The following is a 19474-nucleotide window of genomic DNA, read 5'->3' as shown; positions in this document are numbered from 1 at the left end:
ATATCACACAAGCTCTGTGAGTGTGAATTCCCCACTAATAAAATGGGATCTTGAAATCTGCTCCACGGAGTCATTTCACGAATTAAATGTAAGGTGTGATTACTACTACCTTTGCTTATATAGATAAAGGAGAAATTGCGTTATTTGGAAACCATATGTGGAAAAAGTAGGCTCTGATAAAGAGTTTAGATTTTCTTCCAGTGTCATCGATTGCCACTGAAGGCCACAGGAGGGGACTCACAAAATGTGGACTCTATTGTAATCAGTAAATATTTTAGACTTTATGGGCCATGTGGTCTCTATTGCAACTACTCAACTCTTGCCACTGTAGTGGAAAATCTGCAGGCAATAAAGTACAAGGGGTATTGGGGCTCTCTATAGTGGTCCATGCAAGAGATGGTGCCCACCTGGGCTGGGTGGACAGTGGAACTGGAGGGAAGTGAGTAGACCCTGTGTCCAATCTGGAATGGCAAGCTTGCCAATGACTGAGCAGCAGAGAGAAGAATCAAGGTGATTGCTCGCATGTGGGTGGATGGCGGCACCATGTATGGACTTGGAGAAGATTAGAGAGGAAACAGGGGACAGAAGAGGAGACTCTTGAGTCTTGAGACCCTAAAGTCTTAGATGTCCACAAAACCTCCAACCGTGGCGGTGAGTAGGCAGTTGGTTTGATGTGTTTTGAAATGAAGGGATTGGCCTGGGCTGGAGGCAGAAATGAGCATTTGTTAGACTCTTTATGATATGTAGCTTGCTGTGCTGTGGTACATACATTCTCATGAGGTTATAGTGGGAAATTCTTTGGCATAATCAATGGGATATTACTGCCCTAGAATCTGCACTTCCTTGTCTAAATCTGTGAACAATCTACTGAGAGTTTCTATATATTTACTACAGAGGTCAGCAAACTAGGGTGCATGGGCCAAATCCAGACTGCTGCCTGTTTTTGTATGACCTGCACACTAAAAATGGTTATTACATTTTTTAAAAATTATATGTGTGTGTGTGTGTATGGAGAGAGAGAGAGAGAGAGATTTATTTTGAGGAATTGGCGCACATGATTGTGGAAACTTGGCACATCCAAAATCTTGATGGGTTAAGGCTGGCAGGTTGGGGACTCAGGGAAGAATCATAGTTCAAATCCAAAGGCAATCTGCTAGCAGCATTCCTTCTTGCATGGAGGAAGTCAGTAACCCAGCAACAGCCCAGGGAAGAGATACCAAGGACAGGCATGGGGGGAGGTGTGTGGAGCTTCCATGCCCTCTGTGGGAACACCACCCTCCCAGCATCTAGATGTGTTAGGAAGCTCAATGTTTACATTTTTTAATTGCTGGGGGAAAAAATCAAAAGAAGAATATTTCATGACATATGAAAAATGTTATGAAATTTAAATTTCAATGTCCATAGGTTTTATTGGAACCCCGCCACATTCATTCAGTGACATGATGTCTGTGACTGCTTTTGTGCCAACAGAGGCCGAGCTGAGATGTTGCTATAGGGACCATAAGGCCCCCGAAAGGGCTATAGTATTGACTCTCTGGTCCTTTACAGGAAAGGTTTGCCTCCCTCTCATCTATAACCTAAACGTAGGTGTGAAGTATTACTACATTTTTGTAGGAAACCGTCTGTATGAAAGTAAATCTGACATTCAACCACTAGCAGTGTTATTTCTTAGAAAAACTGTGCACTCGGGCGCCTGGGTGGCTCAGTTGGTTAAGCGACTGCCTTCGGCTCAGGTCATGATCCTGGAGTCCAGGGATCAAGTCCCACATCGGGCTCCCTGCTCAGCGGGGGGTCTGCTTCTCCCTCTGACCCTCTCCCCTCTCGTGCTCTCTATCTCTCATTCTCTCTCTCAAATAAATAAATAAAATCTTTAAAAAAAAGAAAAGAAAAACTGTGCACTTTTAAGAAAAAACAAGACCAAAAATTCAGTTAAAGACAATCTCCTATAGGAAATGAAGTCAGAGGATCTAACTTAAGGTTCCTTTTGGTATCCACCACTTTAACATTCAGCATTTTCATGTGAACAGGAAAACTTAAGGGCATTCAACAAGCCCCAAAAGTACTAAGGAAGAAGGGCCCGAGGGAAATAATATGCACAAAGTCTGTGTGTATAACTCAGATGCTAGAGGCTTTCAGAGATTCAAATCACTTACAGTCTAAAAGCTTTAAATAGGATGGGAGCTTGCTCTCATCACAAGATGAAAACACCTAATAATGGACATGAGGCAAAGTTTGAGGATCCAATGCTTCTATCCCCTGAGGGATCGTGGAGAAGGTAGAATTTGTGGAAAAAGAGACACGGCAGAAAAATTTGCCCAGACAGACCTGTAAGGAGTCCAGAAGGCTAGTTACTTACTTAGGAACACAGATTTTTGTACACTTTCATTATCCTTAATTTGCATGTACATTAACACATTTCACAACCCATCTGCTGTAATTGGTGAAAAATTCGTTCTTCAACTAGCAAATAGTCATCCAGGCCTAATGTCTGTAAGATCTGTGGCCAGCATAAACAGAATGGGTTAGGAAAACCCCAGCAGACTGGACCAGAGTGGTGGGGGGCTTCTGCAGCCCTGGGTGAGGACTTAACTCTTGCTTGTGCTCAAAGAAGGAGGCCTTGTCCGTAAGAGTTTCCATAGTTCCAGCTAATTGCTTTGGGACAATGATAGGAAGCTTCATTACAAATGTTACTCATTAAAAGACAGTTAAAATAAAAATGTTACTTTTAAGAAACCTAATAATCTTATAATAAGCGCATTTAAAAATATAATGTCCATATAATAATAGCAATGCCTTTGTCATACCCAACAAAATTAACACTATTTTAGCATCACTTAACATCTGTATTCATTTGCTAGAGCTGCCATAACAAAATACCACCACCTGGGTGGCTTAAACAACAGAAATTTATTTGCTCACAGTTTGAAGGCTACAAGTTCAAGATCAAGGTGTCAGCCTGTTTGGTTCCTCCTGATGACTCTCTCCTTGGCTTGGCACATACACTTCTTTGTCCTCACACGTTCCTCCTGTATGTGCACGTGCATCCTCCGTGTCTTTCTCGTGTCCAAATTTCTGCTTCTTATAAGGACACCAGTCAGTTACGATCGTGGCCCCACCTCATTGGCCTTATTTTACTGTAATCACCGCTTTTAAAGACCCTGTGCCCAAATACAGTCACATTCTGAAGTACTAGGGATCAGGACTTCAACATAAAAATGAGGGGGACCCAATTCAGTCCCTAACACTAGCCATATCACATTGTTTCTCCATAGTCTCTGTCTGCTTCGTCTACTCTCCATCTTCTTTTTCACACACTAACCTGGGGAAGAAACTGGAGCCACTGCCCCGTGGATTGTCCTATATCATGAATTTATTTACTTCTTCCTCATGATGCTGAACTTGTTCCTCTGCTTCCTAAATTTCTGCAAACTAGATGTCAGATCCAAAGCCTGGAATAGACTTAGGTTCAGTGACTTAGTTCAGTGACTTCCTGGGTGGTGCTTGAACTTCCTACTGCATCGCATCAGAAGGGCACCGTGTCTGTATGACCAGCCCCTTTTAGTCATACTAAGAACATTATTTCCTAAGGGCCTTTCGAAAGCTTGGTAGGTCAGTTCAACATTTGCAGAGTGGCTAACAGGCACAAGGTATGTCTGGGCATATGCAGCAAGGGTAACAGGAGCCTCTGTTTGCCAAAGGATCTTGACTGTGTGTGCTCCAGGCCGGCCCTTTGATGTCCTGTCCCTCAGCAGGGCTGGAAGGCCTCCTTGATCTGCAGTCCTCCACACCCCCCGCACCCCTACTTCCTCCACCCCTCCTACCCCTCCCATCCCTGCCCTTTCACAGCCTCCTCCTGGCTGCAGCTTCCCTGGCTGGCCTTGAGCAAGGATGATGGTGATAATGTTGCATTTCCCCTCCACATTGTTAATTTGGAGAACTCTCTGGGTTGAGGACACTGTATCACCTCCAGAAATGCATCTGAGGATATCAGATGTTTCCAGACCCTGTCCTAGTATGGAAAGGTATCCAGAGTGTACCTGAGAATGGGGGGGGGGGCAATTAGGAGAGCACAGAGGGGCTTTATCCATTTTCTTGTTGGGAGGGTATATTCCTTGTATCACTCAGAACCAAAGAAGAAACTGGCTTCACTCTTAATGTTTCATCCTTACTTTAGACACTTCCGTAAGTGTGAGTTTGTAGAGGATTTAAAATCACATCAAATTTCAGTTCACATTTTTAGGGTTATATTGAAGCATGCATAATACATGATACCCTCTGGGCCCTAGATTTATTTAGATTTCAACACCAGAGAGAGAGATGAAATATGCACAAGATTGAACACAGTGAGGGCCAATGCAACATTAATTGCACTTATTCACTATCTTCTCTATCAAATAAAATTTGAAATGTAATTAGTTAAGCTTCCCGCATTTCTGTTTCTCCACATGCACTTTGGGAACCACTTCTCCACTGTTGGTAGGAAAGACTATAAACGCGATCATTCTCTGGCCGAAAGAGCACTTGTTGTGCTTTTAACCAGGGAAAGAGCTTGCATTCTGGGTCTTTGTACCAACCAACTTCCATATACAAGAGAGCACTGAAATGCTATGTAAGGTGACTGGCATGTTCATCTGAATTTCCCACTGTAACATGATGTTTGGGGAAGTATTTTCTTTTTTTTTTTAAGATTTTATTTATTTGTTAGAGCGAGAGAGAATGCAAGCAGGGGGAGGGACAGAGGCAGAGGGAGAAGCAGACTCCCCGCTGAGCAGGGAGCCCGATGCGGGACTCCATCCCAGGACCCCGGGATCATGACCTGAACTGAAGGCAGATGCTTAACCGACTGACCCACCCAGGTGCCCCTGGGGAACTATTTTCATGACACTTCCTTTTTCAAATACAGACTTGAAAAACTCTAAATATTAGGCACTGTACACAGTTCTGGGCCATGGTGTAGCATTTCCTCCGGGAGTCGGGCAGCTTGTCCACGCTCCGACTACACCCCAGCGCCCTACGATGCGCCCACAGCCCTGTCCCCGTCGCCGCTTGTGAGCCTGTGTTACTGGTGCGTCGCTGTTCCCAGCGCACTATACAGCACACCTGCTCCTCCCCGCCCCGTGTTCTCTCTCCCTATTCTTCTTCCCTCCGTATTTTTCTTTCCTTGTCCTCATGTGTCTTGGCTCTAAGTCATGGAATTCCTTTGTCATACCTAACATAATTAACAATGCCCAGTTAAATACCATGCCCAGTGACCGTTAACTTGTCGAAACAGCAAGTGGGAAAGACTCCGCCACCAGAAGCCCAGCACGGGCGAATGACTTATGTAGAGTCACCCCGTTAGGGCCAGAGCTGAGCTTACAACCAGTATCCCTGCTCTTTTGGACATGCTGCCTTTAAAGTAAATTGAAAAATGGCATCTAAAAAAAATTGCTTTAATTGTAGTTGACACAGTGTTACATTCATTTCAGGTGACAAGTCTATATAAAGTAACAGCATTTTAATAATATTTTATTGGAAGATAATTTACAATACCGTACAATTCACCCATTTAAAGTGTACAGTTCAATGGCTTTTAATATATTCAGAGTGTGTAGCAATCACCATAATCCATTTTAGAACATTAGATGATTTCATCATTGAGAAGAAACCCAACACCCCCAGCTGTCACCCACCAAGCCCCTGTGTCCTGCAGCCCCTAGCAACCACTGACCTACCTTCTATTTCTACAGCTTCGCCTCTTTTAGATATTTCATGTAAAAGGAGCCCTACAGTATGTGGCCTTTTATATCTGGCTTTTTTCACTCAGCAATGTTTGCATGCTTCACCTGTCTAATAGCATCTTAGAATAAGAAGAAAAGCTAGTGATCATCCTTCAATTGGCAGACAGGAAAACTGAGGCCTGGGAAGGTGGCCCATTGCTGAAGTCACAAAGCCTGACAGTGGAAAAGTCAGGGCTGGATTCGGACCTCTTCCTGCCCAGGGCTCAAGCAGGTTTTCTCCCCAGGCTTCCCCGGTGAATGTGCAAAAGCTCCTTAGCTCTGGTTGGCAAGCTAACACAACGACACTCCTCTTTGAAGGTCTCCCCATTCTTCCTCTTCTCAGCTATTTTGTTACCACTTGCAAGCAGGAGGAGGCATTTTAGGTTTCTTCTAGGTTTGTGAATGGTCCAGGGGCCAGATGTCTGAGGGTGGATAAGTGGGGACCCTGCTGTTTCACTCTCTGCTAAATATAGATACAAAGGTATAAGATGGATTTGCTTATGATCTTAAAACACAATTTGGGGGGGGGGCACCTGGGTGGCTCAGTCGGTTGAGCATTGGCCTTCAGCCCAGGTCATGGTCTCAGGGTCCTGGGATCGAGTCCCAAGTGGAGCTCCCTGCTCAGTAGGGAGTCTGCTTCTCCTTCTCCTTCTGCCCCTCCCCATCCACCTCCTTCCTCCTACCCCTCCCCCTGCTCATGCTCTCTCTCTGAAAATAAATAAATAAAATCCTTTTTTAAAAACACACAATTTAGGAACACCTGGGTGGCACAGTTGGTTGGGCGTCTGACTCTTGATCTCAGCTCAGGTCTTGATCAAAGGTCGAAAGTTCAGGCTCCACCAGGGTTGGGCTCCATGCCCAGCGTGGAGCCTACTTTAAAAAAAAAAAAAAAACACATATACACACACAATTTAAGGACTTCCCATATTTGTCATTCTGTCTTCTACATGACATATCATCAGTGAGTACTAAGTTCAACTAATAATAATAACGGCATTAGAGTAGCACTTAACTAGTTTTCAGAGACCTCTCACAGGCATTCTCTCATTTACGACTTTCAGCCGGTCTCCAGGTGGCTGATATCTGGATGAGGAGGTGGAGGCTTAGGAGGATGAAGTAGTTTGGTCCACGTCACACGAATGGCAAAGGTCAGAGTAGAAGTAGACCCTCTAACTTGAAGCCCCGTGATCTGTTCCCTACATGACACAGGTCGCCACACACCATTGTAGAAATTCTGGATCAATTTTATTTTTTTATTAATTTATTCTTTAAGATTTTATTTATTTGAAAGGGTGGGGGGGAGCACAGAGGGAGAATCAGACTCCCCACTGAGCAGGGAGCCCGATGTGGGACTCCAACCCAGGACCCTGGGATCATGACCTGAACCGAAGGCAGATGTTTAACCGACTGAGCCACCCAGGCGCCCCTCAATTGCTCATTATTGTTCAATGATTATTCTTTAAGTGCCAGCCCAAGACTTGCAGGACTTCTCCAAATAAACCTGGTATTCCCACTTGGCTTCTGATCCTGGTCAATACAGGGATGCGCACCTCCGTGATCTGGCTCCATCACACGCCCCTCTGCCTCCTGCCCACAGTGCTCTCTGGAACTCAGTCTGCCAGCAGAATGAATGCCCCAGTTTTTCACAAGTGTCTCACCATCCCTTCCTTCTCTCACTGAAATCTGGCTACTCTCGGAAGACAGCACTTTCCCCCATGGCCCTGGTAATTGCAGATGTTTTTCCACTGAAGTTCTACCACTTAGTTCCATTCTTAGAAGTTAGGTGGGTGTCTCTGTGGCCACTTCCAAAACATTCTTCCCTCCAACACCCTACTCTTAAGTTCCGACACGAGCTACAAAATGAATGAACCTTGAAGACATGATGCTACGTGAAATAAATCAGACGTGAAACGACAAATACTGTATGGTCCCACTTATTCAAGGTACCTAGACGACTCATAATTTTAGAGACAAAGTAGAATGAATGGTGGTTGTCAGGGGCTGGGGGGAGGTGGGGATGGGAAGTTGGTGTTTCATGAATTCAGAGTTTCAGTTGGAGATGAAAACATTCTGGAGACAGATGGTAGTGATGGTTGGAGAGCAGTGTGAGTGTGTTTAGCGTCACTGAACTGTACCCTTAAAAATGGTTAAAATGATAAATTTTATGTTATGTAAATTTACCACAACTAAAAAAAAAGAAAATACTTCTTTCAAATGCATGTCCTTAGAGTGAACCTCTGCTTCTGCTCCTTTCCGTCATCTGCTCACCCTCTGGCCCCTGCCCTCAGGTAGAAGACTCTAGCACGTGGGCATCATCTCCTCTCCAGCATTGGCCCTGTCTTCATTCCCTGTTTCTTCAACATCCCTGTAAATGATCTGTGCTCCCCTCTGGTCTCTCAGCTTCTTGATTTCTCAGTTCCAGAAGGCTTTTCCCCTCCCACACCTCTGCCCTCACTCATGTGACCATCCGTGGGGTCAGCCATGACCCACTGCACCTCCTCAGAAACCTCGTCCTGAAACCCATGCCTGTGACCCATCCATTGGCTCACTCTGGTGCTCCCCTCCAGAAATTCTCTGGTCTCTGAGGCCTCCAGCCCATTCTCATCTCCCTGACTCATGTGTCCTCAGCGCCCTCCATCCCTTCCATCATTCACCACCCTTCCTGCATGTTCCGGGGACGGGCCAGTATCATTTGTATTTGCAGTTCCTTCTTAGAAACATCCCCCCCTCAACATTTGTATGCACCCGCCTCCACATCGTTGGTCTCACTTCAGGTGTCCCCTGCTCAGAGACCCTCCCTGGCCACAACCCCTCATCACGCTATAGGGTATCAATGATTTTAGCATCTCACCTATTTGTTGTCATGGTTTTGTGCTTCTCTGCCTAGAACATAAGCCCTTGGCAGAGACAGGCAGGCTCACCCCGCAGCTCCCCCACCCACCCCCCACCTGCAACACAGACTGCTTCGGCTGGAGCTCAATACATGTGTGACCAGTTGAGCAGGAAAACCCTTTGAAAACAAACAACATGGTCATATTTTTAATCTTTTTCCCTAGATTTATAATCCGGTCATTCTTTTTTTTTTTTTTTTTAAGATTCTATTTATTTATTTGAGAGAGAGAGAGCACAAGCAGGGGGAGCAGCAGGCAGAGGGAGAAGCAGGCTCCCTGCTGAGCAGGGAGCCCCACGTGGGGCTTGATCCTAGGACCCTGGGATCATGACCTGAGCTGAAGGCAGACGCTTAACCCACTGAGCCACCCAGGCGCCCCCCTAATCAGGTCATTCTTTGCCTGATCCTCCTGCAACATCATCAAAGACTCGGCATATTTTCCACATTTGAGAAACGGTGAAACGAAGCACCCAGGAAGGATGTGAAGAGCATATCCCTGCCAGCATTTCCCAGTGTCTTGTGGACACTATCCAACAATGCCAGAGCACACAAAAATCTTTCACAAGGCCGTGATTGTGCTTATTGGGCTCCAGATTAATGCCAAGAACTTGGTAGGATTTCTGTATGAAATGGACACCATCTCAATCACTATTACACATTTTGAAAAGTTCCTCCTCCATAATGCTTTCTGGCCCTCTGACAGAAGGGTCAAAAACATTGAAAGCACAAGGCAAACACCTTGCAGTAAGAGTAAACCAAGAAGGAGCGCTGGAAGAGGAGAGAGGAGGCAAGCCAGCACGTGGAGGCTGGCGTGCAGGTTGTTGGTGCTGCCAAATCTTCCCAGGCGCGTTGTTCCCCTGCCTCATGGTCCCTGGAAGGCTCATGACGTCAGATGCCCTGGCAGGTGACAGTCATCCAGATAATTAGAAACCTCTCTTCCACCCGTCTGTCATTATCATGTCTCTAGCCTGCCTTGTCTTCATTTTAGCTTTCTTTAAGACCATGCCATACAAACAGAAAAGGGCACATAGGATTTCATCCGTCTTCACCACCTCAGCACAGCCCTGTAACCCGCACCCACACCCGCACCATGGCAGCAGTACATTATAGGTTCCCAGAAACCTCCTCACTGAGGTGAAGCGCTGCTCTGACTCCTAACAGTGGACAACGGTTTTGCCAGGGCTTGTATTTTTCTTTTAATGGAGCCATGCGGTAGGTAGTCTGTTTTGCCTGGCTTCTCTTACTCAACGTTGTTGGTGAGATTCGTCCACATCTTGAGGTAATTGTAGATCAGTCATTGCTGAATCATAGTCCGTTGTATGAATATACCACAATTTATCCATTCTACTATTGAGGAACATTTGAGTAGTTTTAGGCGATTATGTGTAGGACATCCAAGAATATCCTAATGCATGCTTTTGGTGCAACCTCTCTGGGGAGTGGATACTAGGGACTGAAATGGCTGGGTCAGAGGGTGTGCATATGGTCAGCTTTCGTGGATTGTGTGAGTGTTCCAAAGGGTCGTACCAGTGTGAACTCCCATCAACAATGTAGGTTGCGCCATATGATCACCACACTTGGCATTTTCTTCATTATTGTATCTCTTCTGGGGGTATGTGTGTGCCATTCCCTGTTTTAATAGTTAGGTTATGGATTGCCATGAAAATGAAAAAGCTGAATTCTGTAATTTGCAGCAATTCACTCATATATTCCTGTGAGAGAGCCTGTTCCTTGCTGAGAAACAGTAAAAAAGCTGGCAGAAATTCTCAAGCAAACCGTTAATGACTGCCTGACACATTCCTTCATGATCTGAAGATTTCCTAAAGCAGCCCCACAGACAAAAGATTTTAATACGCAGTTAGTACTTACAAAGGTGCCCCTGACCTAGGTTATCATTGGGAATGCACCCATCTCCATTCTCCTTGAGAAATTCCCCGTGGTCTCTTGGGATAAGGAAAGCCCGGGATAAAGATTTCAGTCAGTACTCGCAAAATGTTCTTTAATTGTTGGTTGATATTAAGAAAACAAGTTAAAACATGCATAATTGATTAATTCCCTTCAGATCATACTCTTATTATTTCTAATATTTCCCATCAGCCATCATAAAAGTTGAGTTATACAATACATCCATTTAATAACAGCAGAAAAGAAGAGAAAGACATTACTATTATAGTCTTAAACTTGGTGGCAGCTATTTAAACAGGAGAGTAAAGATTTCCATTCAGAGACACTGCAAAACAGATGGTAACATACGTATTTTTTTAAGAGGTGAGGACATGTGTAAGCATCCATCTGGAAGTAATTCTAATTCTAAAATGTCTATTGTTATTAGTAAGCTTTCAGTTGACTTCCCCTCCTAGAACAATGAACTAGCTTTTTCTTAAAATAGCCCCCAAATTATTCAGACAATAAAAAGACAAAAATTTTTGAAGACTCATAGTTTTGCACAGAGGAAGAGCTAAGATCTCCCACTAACCCATGAGCTCCTAAGAACTGTTAGCTCTCTGTGTCACATAAAGTGGAAGATACAGCTCTGATTGGAGTTTTGGTCCATTTGACTATGTAGAAGTCAGTGCAAGTAACTTCCAGTTCCTCATTAATATTTCATGAGCTGGAGTGAGTTGGACTTCTTTCTGGTGGTGACTGTACCACAGGGTAATGTGCCAACATTCCCTCAAACTTGAAATGGTTTTATTTCAGGATCCAGCTAAACAAAATGGAAACATCACTGTTGACCTGGGTTCAGCTTATTTCCCAGCAGCTAAGAGTAACAGGCAGAAGCCTTGGGCAGGCAGTGGGCTTGGTTGTGACTTAATTAGCATCAGGTGATCTGGTATTAACGCTTGGACTCTGTGACTCAGAGAAAGCTTCGTTCACATGTTGGTGTCTTCAGACTAAGTAGCTGAACCCAGGGAGCGTTCAGGAGTGAAGGGATGGGCCCTGCTGATTTCAGTTGGTCTGTTTTTCAAGCTTCATGGCATAGATTCTTGAATGAGAGAGACGTCTTGTGGGTTAACCAGCCTCAAAGCCAAACACCCTCAGAAGCAACCCCCTTCAGGTCCTGGAAGCCCAGTGCTGATCACACCCAATTTGCACCTCCCTCTAACTTGTGTAAGGACTTTGAACACTTCCATTTCCCCAGCCTGGTCACTTGAATTCTTCCAGTTCTTCGGAAGTTAGGCGCCCTCTGAGAGGGACCTGGATCCTAGCTTCCTCCACTGCCCCGGGCCAGTGAGCGCCCAACTTGAAGAACAAACGTGTGCAGCACCTACAGGAGGCTCACACTCAGCCGTCTGCCACGTGGCTGCTGAGCACACCCTGGGTGTGCTTGCCCTGTGGCAGTGTGGAGGAGAATGTAGAATATAGACCTACAGGTGGCATCTGTGAAAACTCATCGTGCATCCAGGGCAAAATAATGTTAGAAAAAGCTTTTCCAGGCTGGGGAAACTTAAATGGCAGGAAGATCCAAATCAGGGTAAAATTAGGAGAAATGCTGTGAAATACTCAGCAGTGTTACTGCAGAACAAGGAAACGAGAGCGTCTCTTGAGGCTGCAGCACAGAGAATATTCCTGGAGTATCACCACCGCTCTTTTGATGGGGCTCGGCGCCACTGGCAGTGAGAGGTCAGCAAGCAGTGCAAGGCAGATGAACAGAAGTGGCTCCGAGGAAGGGAGCATTGTTCCTGGTACAGACCCAATCATTTGAACAGGGTGAGAGAGCTACAGGGCATGACGGGAAAGAAGGGACAATTTGCGTGCGCCATTGTAGTGCAAGAGGAAGCTTCACGCTCAGGGTCTCACGCTCAATTTGTAGTCAGCCTAGAGAGTCGGTATATTTGGAGTTGCTAAAGCTACAGAGTACCAGAAATAGTTTTCGGCCTTCACCTCCCACCCCGGCTGGACTTCATTTGTAACTCCTTCATTGTGAAAGCCGAGGAAGGGCAAAACACAAATCGGTTACTTCTGCAACATCTGGTAAGGAAGGTGTGGGAATGACTGAGCTCCTGGGTAGTGAGGATGCAAGATGTCCTGTGCTCTGTGCCCACCCCATTCCCACTCTTCCTTATCTCAGATGAGAGGGCTGCATAACAATTCCTCCCACTCATAAACCATCTTTCTTGTGAAACATTTGATGTTTTAAATGTGTCGACAGCCTTCTTATCTGTATTACAATTTAAAGAATCTTTCCAAAATATTTAAAGAATCAGAGAGACCCCACTGGTCCGGGAGGTAATGATTCCACTGTGAGGCAAGTGACCAGGCTAATGGGTTCTTGCATCCCAATGACATCATGATCCCAGAAAATGAATGGAAAATTCTAGAGGTGGCTACCTACTGTAGGATTTCATTTATACGACATTCTGGAAAACATAAAACTAAAGGTAAGCAAAGCTACATCCTTTTAAACCTTGAAAGTTACCCCCAAATCTCAATATAGTCAAAAGTGGGAAAGTCATAGGGGCCACATTTTCTAATCAGTGCAAAAATATATATAAGCTAATGACAGGCTAGTCAAGAAATTAAAAATAAACTTCTGAAAAACCTTGGATAAAAAGAAATCTGAGCTTACATTTGATCTGAGTTCTTTGGATTAAACAGTAGTGCCACATATCAGAACTCATAGTTATGATCAAAGCAGTAATTGGATTAAAATGTGTAGCCCAAAATGCATTAATGAGAAAACAGCAATGATGGAAAATAAATCAACTAAGAATTTAGTGCCAGAGGTGAGGGAGAAAGCTAACAAAGTAGTTTTCGAGAAAGTTAGATAAATAAAGAATAATGGAAATGAAAACAGAAGTTCATGAAATTTACAGTGATAAAAATAAGTTATTTTACCAGCAAAAACAGGTTTATTCAAGAATAGCAGAGAATTACAATTTAGGACAGGCAAGCCATGGCAAAAAAAACTGTAGGCTAGTCCCCAACAAAGGACAGGAATGTTGTTGTATGGAGAAGGAGGAAGCTAAGGGAGGGGCTGTTTTGGAAAAAAATGTCCATTTGAGAAAAGCAAGAGTTCAGGGTGATGAGGGTTTCTCATTGGCTGGGTTGCTGGGGTAGTTGATTTCTTGGAGGAGATGCAATGTGTATCTTTTCCTGTTGTGGCCTGTAATTGATGATTCTTTCCTGTTGGGGATTCTTCAGTTGGAGTGTGTAATTGGCAATTCTTCCTGTAATTGACATCAACTGGTAAGGGGTGAGAGCTCCTCCTTCTGGTCTCCCGACTCCATTTTAGTGAGGTTTCCCTTTATTAATTTTCATACACTCATGATCCACAATGGAGAACTGCCCAATGGGAAAATACTTCGAAAGCCAAGGTGTGTTAAAGAAAAAGGAACTCAGAGGCTGTATAGATGGAGTTGAAATTTGGGTTGCCCTCATGGGAAGTTGGCCTCTCTAGTTTCCTTATACATTGGTTTAACTTTCAGGGCCCTGAACTGTCCCCTGATGGTAGGATCATCTTCTAAGAATTGCTGAGGATGGTTCTGAATTTATGCCCTCTAAGGTTCTTGGTTCTCCTTCATTGGCATCTTGTCTATGAGTCTGTACCCTTGTCTATGATTCTAACAGGTCTTAGGCCTTAAGAAGGAAGGTTTTTTTTCATACAGTAGTTGATGTGTCATCATATTCCCAATGTGTAATTCAAAAATGACTGTTTTCAGAGGTTGGAAACTATAATGAAAATAAACAGCTGTTGATGATCATCCAAGCACCAAGTTTAAGTTTACCAGAAATAACTTTTCTGTGCTAATTAAGGTCAGGTTATATTTTTTTCTAACAAGATACTACTTTTGATTCCAAATTACTAAAAGCGTATGATCAAGATTAAGAGTTTGCCTTGGCTTTTGCTTGAACTTTGAAAGAATTCTCTTAAATGCCAGGTTCCTAGGAATTGGGAAAAGCCATGTTTGAGTAGAATTATCTTTTGGTTAAAATCTGACTATTTAATAAATTGTCAACCTAGGTTATTCCCATTTCCTCAGGCTGCTCTTTAAATGCCATAAATTATAGAATAAAGCCTCTGAGGTCACTGACATTGGTTTTGTATTCATAGAACTTCTCAAACAAAGGCAGGCAGTCACTGGGGCATTATGCCTGTGACATCCCCACACGCACTGAAATGATGCCCAGCAGTCCATGCCATATACATGCCTAAAGAGGAAAACAATAGCAAAGATAAAGGAGCACTGACTCCATGGTATTTAGAGAGAATTAATGGAAATGAAATGTGTACAGAGTTCTCCCACAGATACAGTAAAGGCAAAGGAAAAAAGATACATGAAGCTAGTTCGGCTAATCAGATCATATGCCAGTGTCTGAAAGGACTAGCTAAGCTAATACATACCAATGGTATATTTAAAAAATCTTGTAAATAGGTAGCATTCATTCAGTATATGTTTTTAGGGACGCCTGGGTGGCTCAGTCGGTTAAGCGTCTGCCTTCGGCTCAGGTCATGATCCCAGGGTCCTGGAATTAAGCCCCACATCGGGCTCCTTGCTCAGCAGGGAATCTGCTTCTCCCCCTCCCTCTGCAGCTCCCCCTGCTTGTGCACTTGCTCTCTCTCTGACAAATAAATAAAGTATTTATAATACATGTTTTTAGGCCTCATATTAATCAGCTATCACGTTGAAAAATTAAGTCTCTACAAATATTTTATGACCCTAAATATACAACTCTCCCAGAAGCAATTACACTTTTGTCTTTCAAACAAGCAGGCAGTAACTTAAAGCATCGCATTCTGACAGTGGTAAGATGACTATTAATAATGAGTTTCAGTAAATTTGCAAACTAGATGAAATGGATGGATTTTTTACAGGAGATGAAAAATATATTGACTCAAAGAAAGGAAGAAAATGAAAAAACAAATGAAAGAAAAAACTGAAAATATAGTCAACAAGCCACTCTTGAGAGATTTCAGTAATTTTACCGGCAAATTCTGCAAATCTTCACGACAGACAAAAATAATTTCCTAATAAAGATAGATAGGGGTGCCTGGGTGGCTTAGTCAGTTGGGCATCCAGCTCTTGGTTTCTGCTCAAGTCGTGATCTCCGGGTCATGAGATCAAGCCCCACGTCGGCGCCATGGAGTCTGCTTCAGATTCTCTCCCTCCTTCTCCTTCCCTGCCCCTCCCCCCCAACCTCGTGCACATAAATTAATTAAGTCTTTAATCTTAAAAAAAGATTGATTGGTTTTTTAAAACTCCTTATCAATCTCAGCGGTATAATAAAAGAATAACCATCTTTTAGACCCAAGAAGAGTTTACTTAGTAAGGTAAAGTTGATTCAAAATCAAGACATTCATTAATCTCATTTACTTCATTCACTATTCAAAAGGGAAAATTCATATTCTTAATAGATTCATATTCTCAATAGATTTTTTAACTGATAGAATTTAACATTTTAAAAACTTAAAGAAAATTTTCAAACATACTTAAGTGTACAGAGAAAGGGGACGCCTGGGTGGCTCAATCAGTTAAACATCTAACTCTTGATTTCAGCTCAGGTCATGATTTCAGGGTTGTGAGATGGAGCCCAGGGTTGGGCTTAAGATTCTCTCTCCCTCTCCCTCCCCACAGCTTGCATCCTTGCTATCAAAAAAAGTTTTTTTTGTAGAGAGGAAGGTATAACAAAGTCCATGTGTTAATGACACAATCCAACAATATCAATATTTTGCTAATATTTAATATTCAGATTTTATTATCACTTTTTGCCTTTTCTCACACTTTCCTATTCCACCATGGCTCAGCAGGGCATAAATCATCAAGACTAACTACCCTCCACTGAACATTCCAGCACCTAGTAATTGAGTGAAAACCATTGTTATTCATTTAGAGATTTTAGCACTGAGAGGAGATAGGTTGCTCGGAGATTTTATAGGAATAGCATACATTTCTTGTTTATCCAAAGTTCTAAATGATTGAAGATGTCAGCGTTACTAAACCACATGTCAGGTTTCCAAGAAACCATACAAGAAATTCTAATGTTAGAGGAAAAATTAAATAGATTATGAAGCTGAGTTGAAACTCTATGAAGATGAACTGAAACATGGAACACTGAGAAAAGAAAGGAAGAATTGTAAGTGAGGAAAATACTTAACAACCATGACTAGTCCAAGAAATATGAAAAGAACATAATCATCCAGCATTATTCAATGTGGAAGAACAAACTAGAAACATTACAACTGTATACAGTGCTGTAAATTTTAATACAATGTCAGTCACGTGCACCTCTCATCTTGTCTGATAAAAGACTTCCGTGTTCAAAAGAAGACAATGCCTTATATATATATATAATCCTTTCCGGAACCATCAGTAAGGTGTAAGGCCTGCAATAGGTGCATGGATAAGCAAATTGTGTACATCTAGACAATGGAATACTCAGAAATTTTTTAAAAAGGAATGAATGATTGATATACATAACCATCGTGAAATAATCAGGCTGAGTAAAGGAAGCCAGCCAAAGAAGATTCCGTTTGTATAAAATTCTTAAAAAATGCAAATTAACAGATGGTGGGAGAAAGTAGATCAGTGATTGTTGAGAACAGGCAGGAGCGGATGAGGGGGGCCTGCGGGAGGGAGTCCTCAGGGGTGTGAGGACGCTTGCGGTGGATAATGCGTTCATGATTGTAGTGGTAGTTTCACAGGTCTGTGCGTGCCAAAACTTATCAAATTATGCCCTCTAAACAGTATGTGCAGACTGTATGTTTGTTCCACCTTAATAGAGCTGTTTTAAAATGTGTAAGAAGAGACTTGGATGTCATTTGCCTTTGATTTCTGAAGGCTGCCTTTAGTCATGAGCAGCCCTACGATGTTCTCTCAGAGGAGTTTGCTCACTAAATCATTAAGTCTTCCCAGGATTTACAAACATGAGGTGTGTACAAGCAAATAAAATGTGTTAACTAATAAGATACGCAGGAGGGGGCAGGTGGCGCCTGGGTGGCTCAGTCAGTTGGGCAGCTGACTCTTGGTTTCGCTCAGGTCATGATCTCGGTGTCCTGGGATTGAGCCCCGCAGTGGACGCCACGCTGAGCTCGAGTCAGCTTGAGAGTCTTTCTCCTGCTCCTCTTGCCCCTCCCCCCCCACTCACACTATCTCTTAGTAAAATAAATAAATAATAAGATAAGCAGGCACAACTTATTTTGTACTATGTAACTAATAGAAGAAAATATGCTTAACTCCGTAAAACTGTCTTCTTCCAGAAACCTCCAGCACACATTACACATATGGGCAAAGTGCCATCAGTCTTCTCATTAAAGTCATGAAGAAGTCAAAGGTACCTACAAGTACTGCTACTTTTCAGTATTTACAGATCTTCCTGGCCAATGAAATAAGACCAAGGCAAGGAAGCATCTTGGACTTGGAAAGGTACAGAAAGTAAACCGACAAGTGTGACTATTTATAGACCATATGATCATCCGCCTAGAAAACCCAAGAGGATCAGTAGAAAGACTACTAGAATTAACGAGAGAAGTCAGCGGGGAGGCCAGATAGAGTACCCTTAGCCTTCCTATGCACCAAAATAACTACTTAGAAACTTGAAGTGGGGAAGTATTTACAATGCAAAAACAGATCCATAAAATACTCAGAAATAAACCTATCAAAAATGTGCAGGACCTGTTTGAGGAAAGTCTTCAAAATCTACCAAAGAGAGGCTCTCAATGAACACGTATTTCATGTACTGATTGGGAAGACCCAGTGTTGCAAAGATGTTGGAAAAGTAGTCCCTTGAAACCCGCAGATGTTACCACGTCACAGTCCTTCCTTCTGGGAAGCTATTGGGATTTTTTTTCTTGTTAAAGAGACCAGTTGCATCAGTAGCTCGTAGAAAATAATTGCTTGGGGCATCTCCTGCTCCCGGCACCTTTGTTTGGAGGCTGTGCTGGCTCATCCTTGCCCCTCAGTGTCCTGAATGAAGGGAAACCATCGTGTCTCTGCTGCAATGGCGCAGATGCCTGGAGGAGCCCCAGGTTTCCACCCTAGGGGCATTAAAGGGGGCTTGTCTCCCCACGACGTGAGCTGGACAGATGTCTGTCTCCACCCTTTGAACAAGTGAGCCGCCTCAGTGCGGGCATCCTGGACTGCTCCGGCTGGGCACTGTGGACGGGAGTTGTGAGCGTTGTTCCGGCTGTGGAGGAAAGGACGCTAAACACTTGACTGCGTCTCTCTTGCACTCTTGGAGCTACATCCTGGATAAAGGGCTACTCCAGAGGATTCATCCTGATTTGGCAGGTACTCAAACGGATGTCATTTCTCATAAACAGACATATAAATTCAATGTGGTCCTACTCGAAATCCCAGCATGGTATTTCTGGACCTAGAAAAGCTGATTCCAAAATTTAACTGGAGGAGAAAACAGACATGAACAGCCAAAAACAATTCTTTTTTAAACTTGTGAAGAGAACTTCACCTACCCAATATAAAAACATATACGAAAACTATAATCATTAAAACAAAGTCCAGGGGCACCTGGGTGGCTCAGTCAGTTACATGTCTGCCTTCGGCTCAGGTCATGATCCTAGGGTCCTGGGATCAACTCCCGCATCGGGCTCCCTGCTCAACAAGGAGCCTGCTTCTCCCTCTGCCTGCCGCTCCCCCCCACCCCCGCCCCTGCTCGTGCTATCTCTCCCTCTGACAAATAAAATCTTTCAAAAAGTCCAATAGAATATAAGAATTGGTAATAGTAGGAAGAGCTAAATCTACTGCTGGAATAGAAGAACACATCCAGAATTTAATCCCAAAGTCCTATTAAAGGTTCTTTAATGTAGCTTTGGTATTTTTTGCTTTTACTTCATCGACATTTGAATCACAGCATCAAATAGAAAAGT

The 19474-nt window shown here is 43.4% G+C and overlaps 2 protein-coding genes across 4 annotated transcripts in view; one reads left to right on the top strand and one right to left on the bottom strand.

The window, feature by feature from the left end:
* Positions 1-19474, top strand: part of RGS20 (regulator of G protein signaling 20) — a 46074-nt gene that overhangs the window by 10904 nt on the left and 15696 nt on the right. The window contains exon 1 of one of the 3 annotated variants that reach the window (XM_064588329.1): positions 16863-18878. The exons of the other annotated variants lie outside the window; for them this stretch is intronic. The gene's annotated coding sequence lies outside the window, so the exon portion shown is untranslated. Of the gene's footprint in view, positions 1-16862; positions 18879-19474 lie in introns of those variants that run through there. 3 annotated transcript variants of the gene reach the window in all.
* The window catches only part of TCEA1 (transcription elongation factor A1), an 89913-nt gene continuing 73437 nt past the window's right edge, over positions 2999-19474 (bottom strand). The window contains exon 11 of the mRNA XM_064588325.1: positions 2999-3078. Coding sequence (XP_064444395.1) covers positions 3014-3078 — 65 coding nt within the window. The 3' untranslated portion in view covers positions 2999-3013. The remainder of the gene's footprint in view (positions 3079-19474) is intronic.

Source organism: Mirounga angustirostris, unplaced genomic scaffold, assembly GCF_029215605.1.
Source record: "Mirounga angustirostris isolate CCGP_5_RB_7025 unplaced genomic scaffold, mMirAng1.0.hap1 SCAF_4, whole genome shotgun sequence".
Lineage (NCBI taxonomy): Eukaryota > Metazoa > Chordata > Mammalia > Carnivora > Phocidae > Mirounga > Mirounga angustirostris.
Note: the sequence above shows the minus strand (reverse complement) of the source record. Positions and strands in the feature narration are given on the sequence as shown.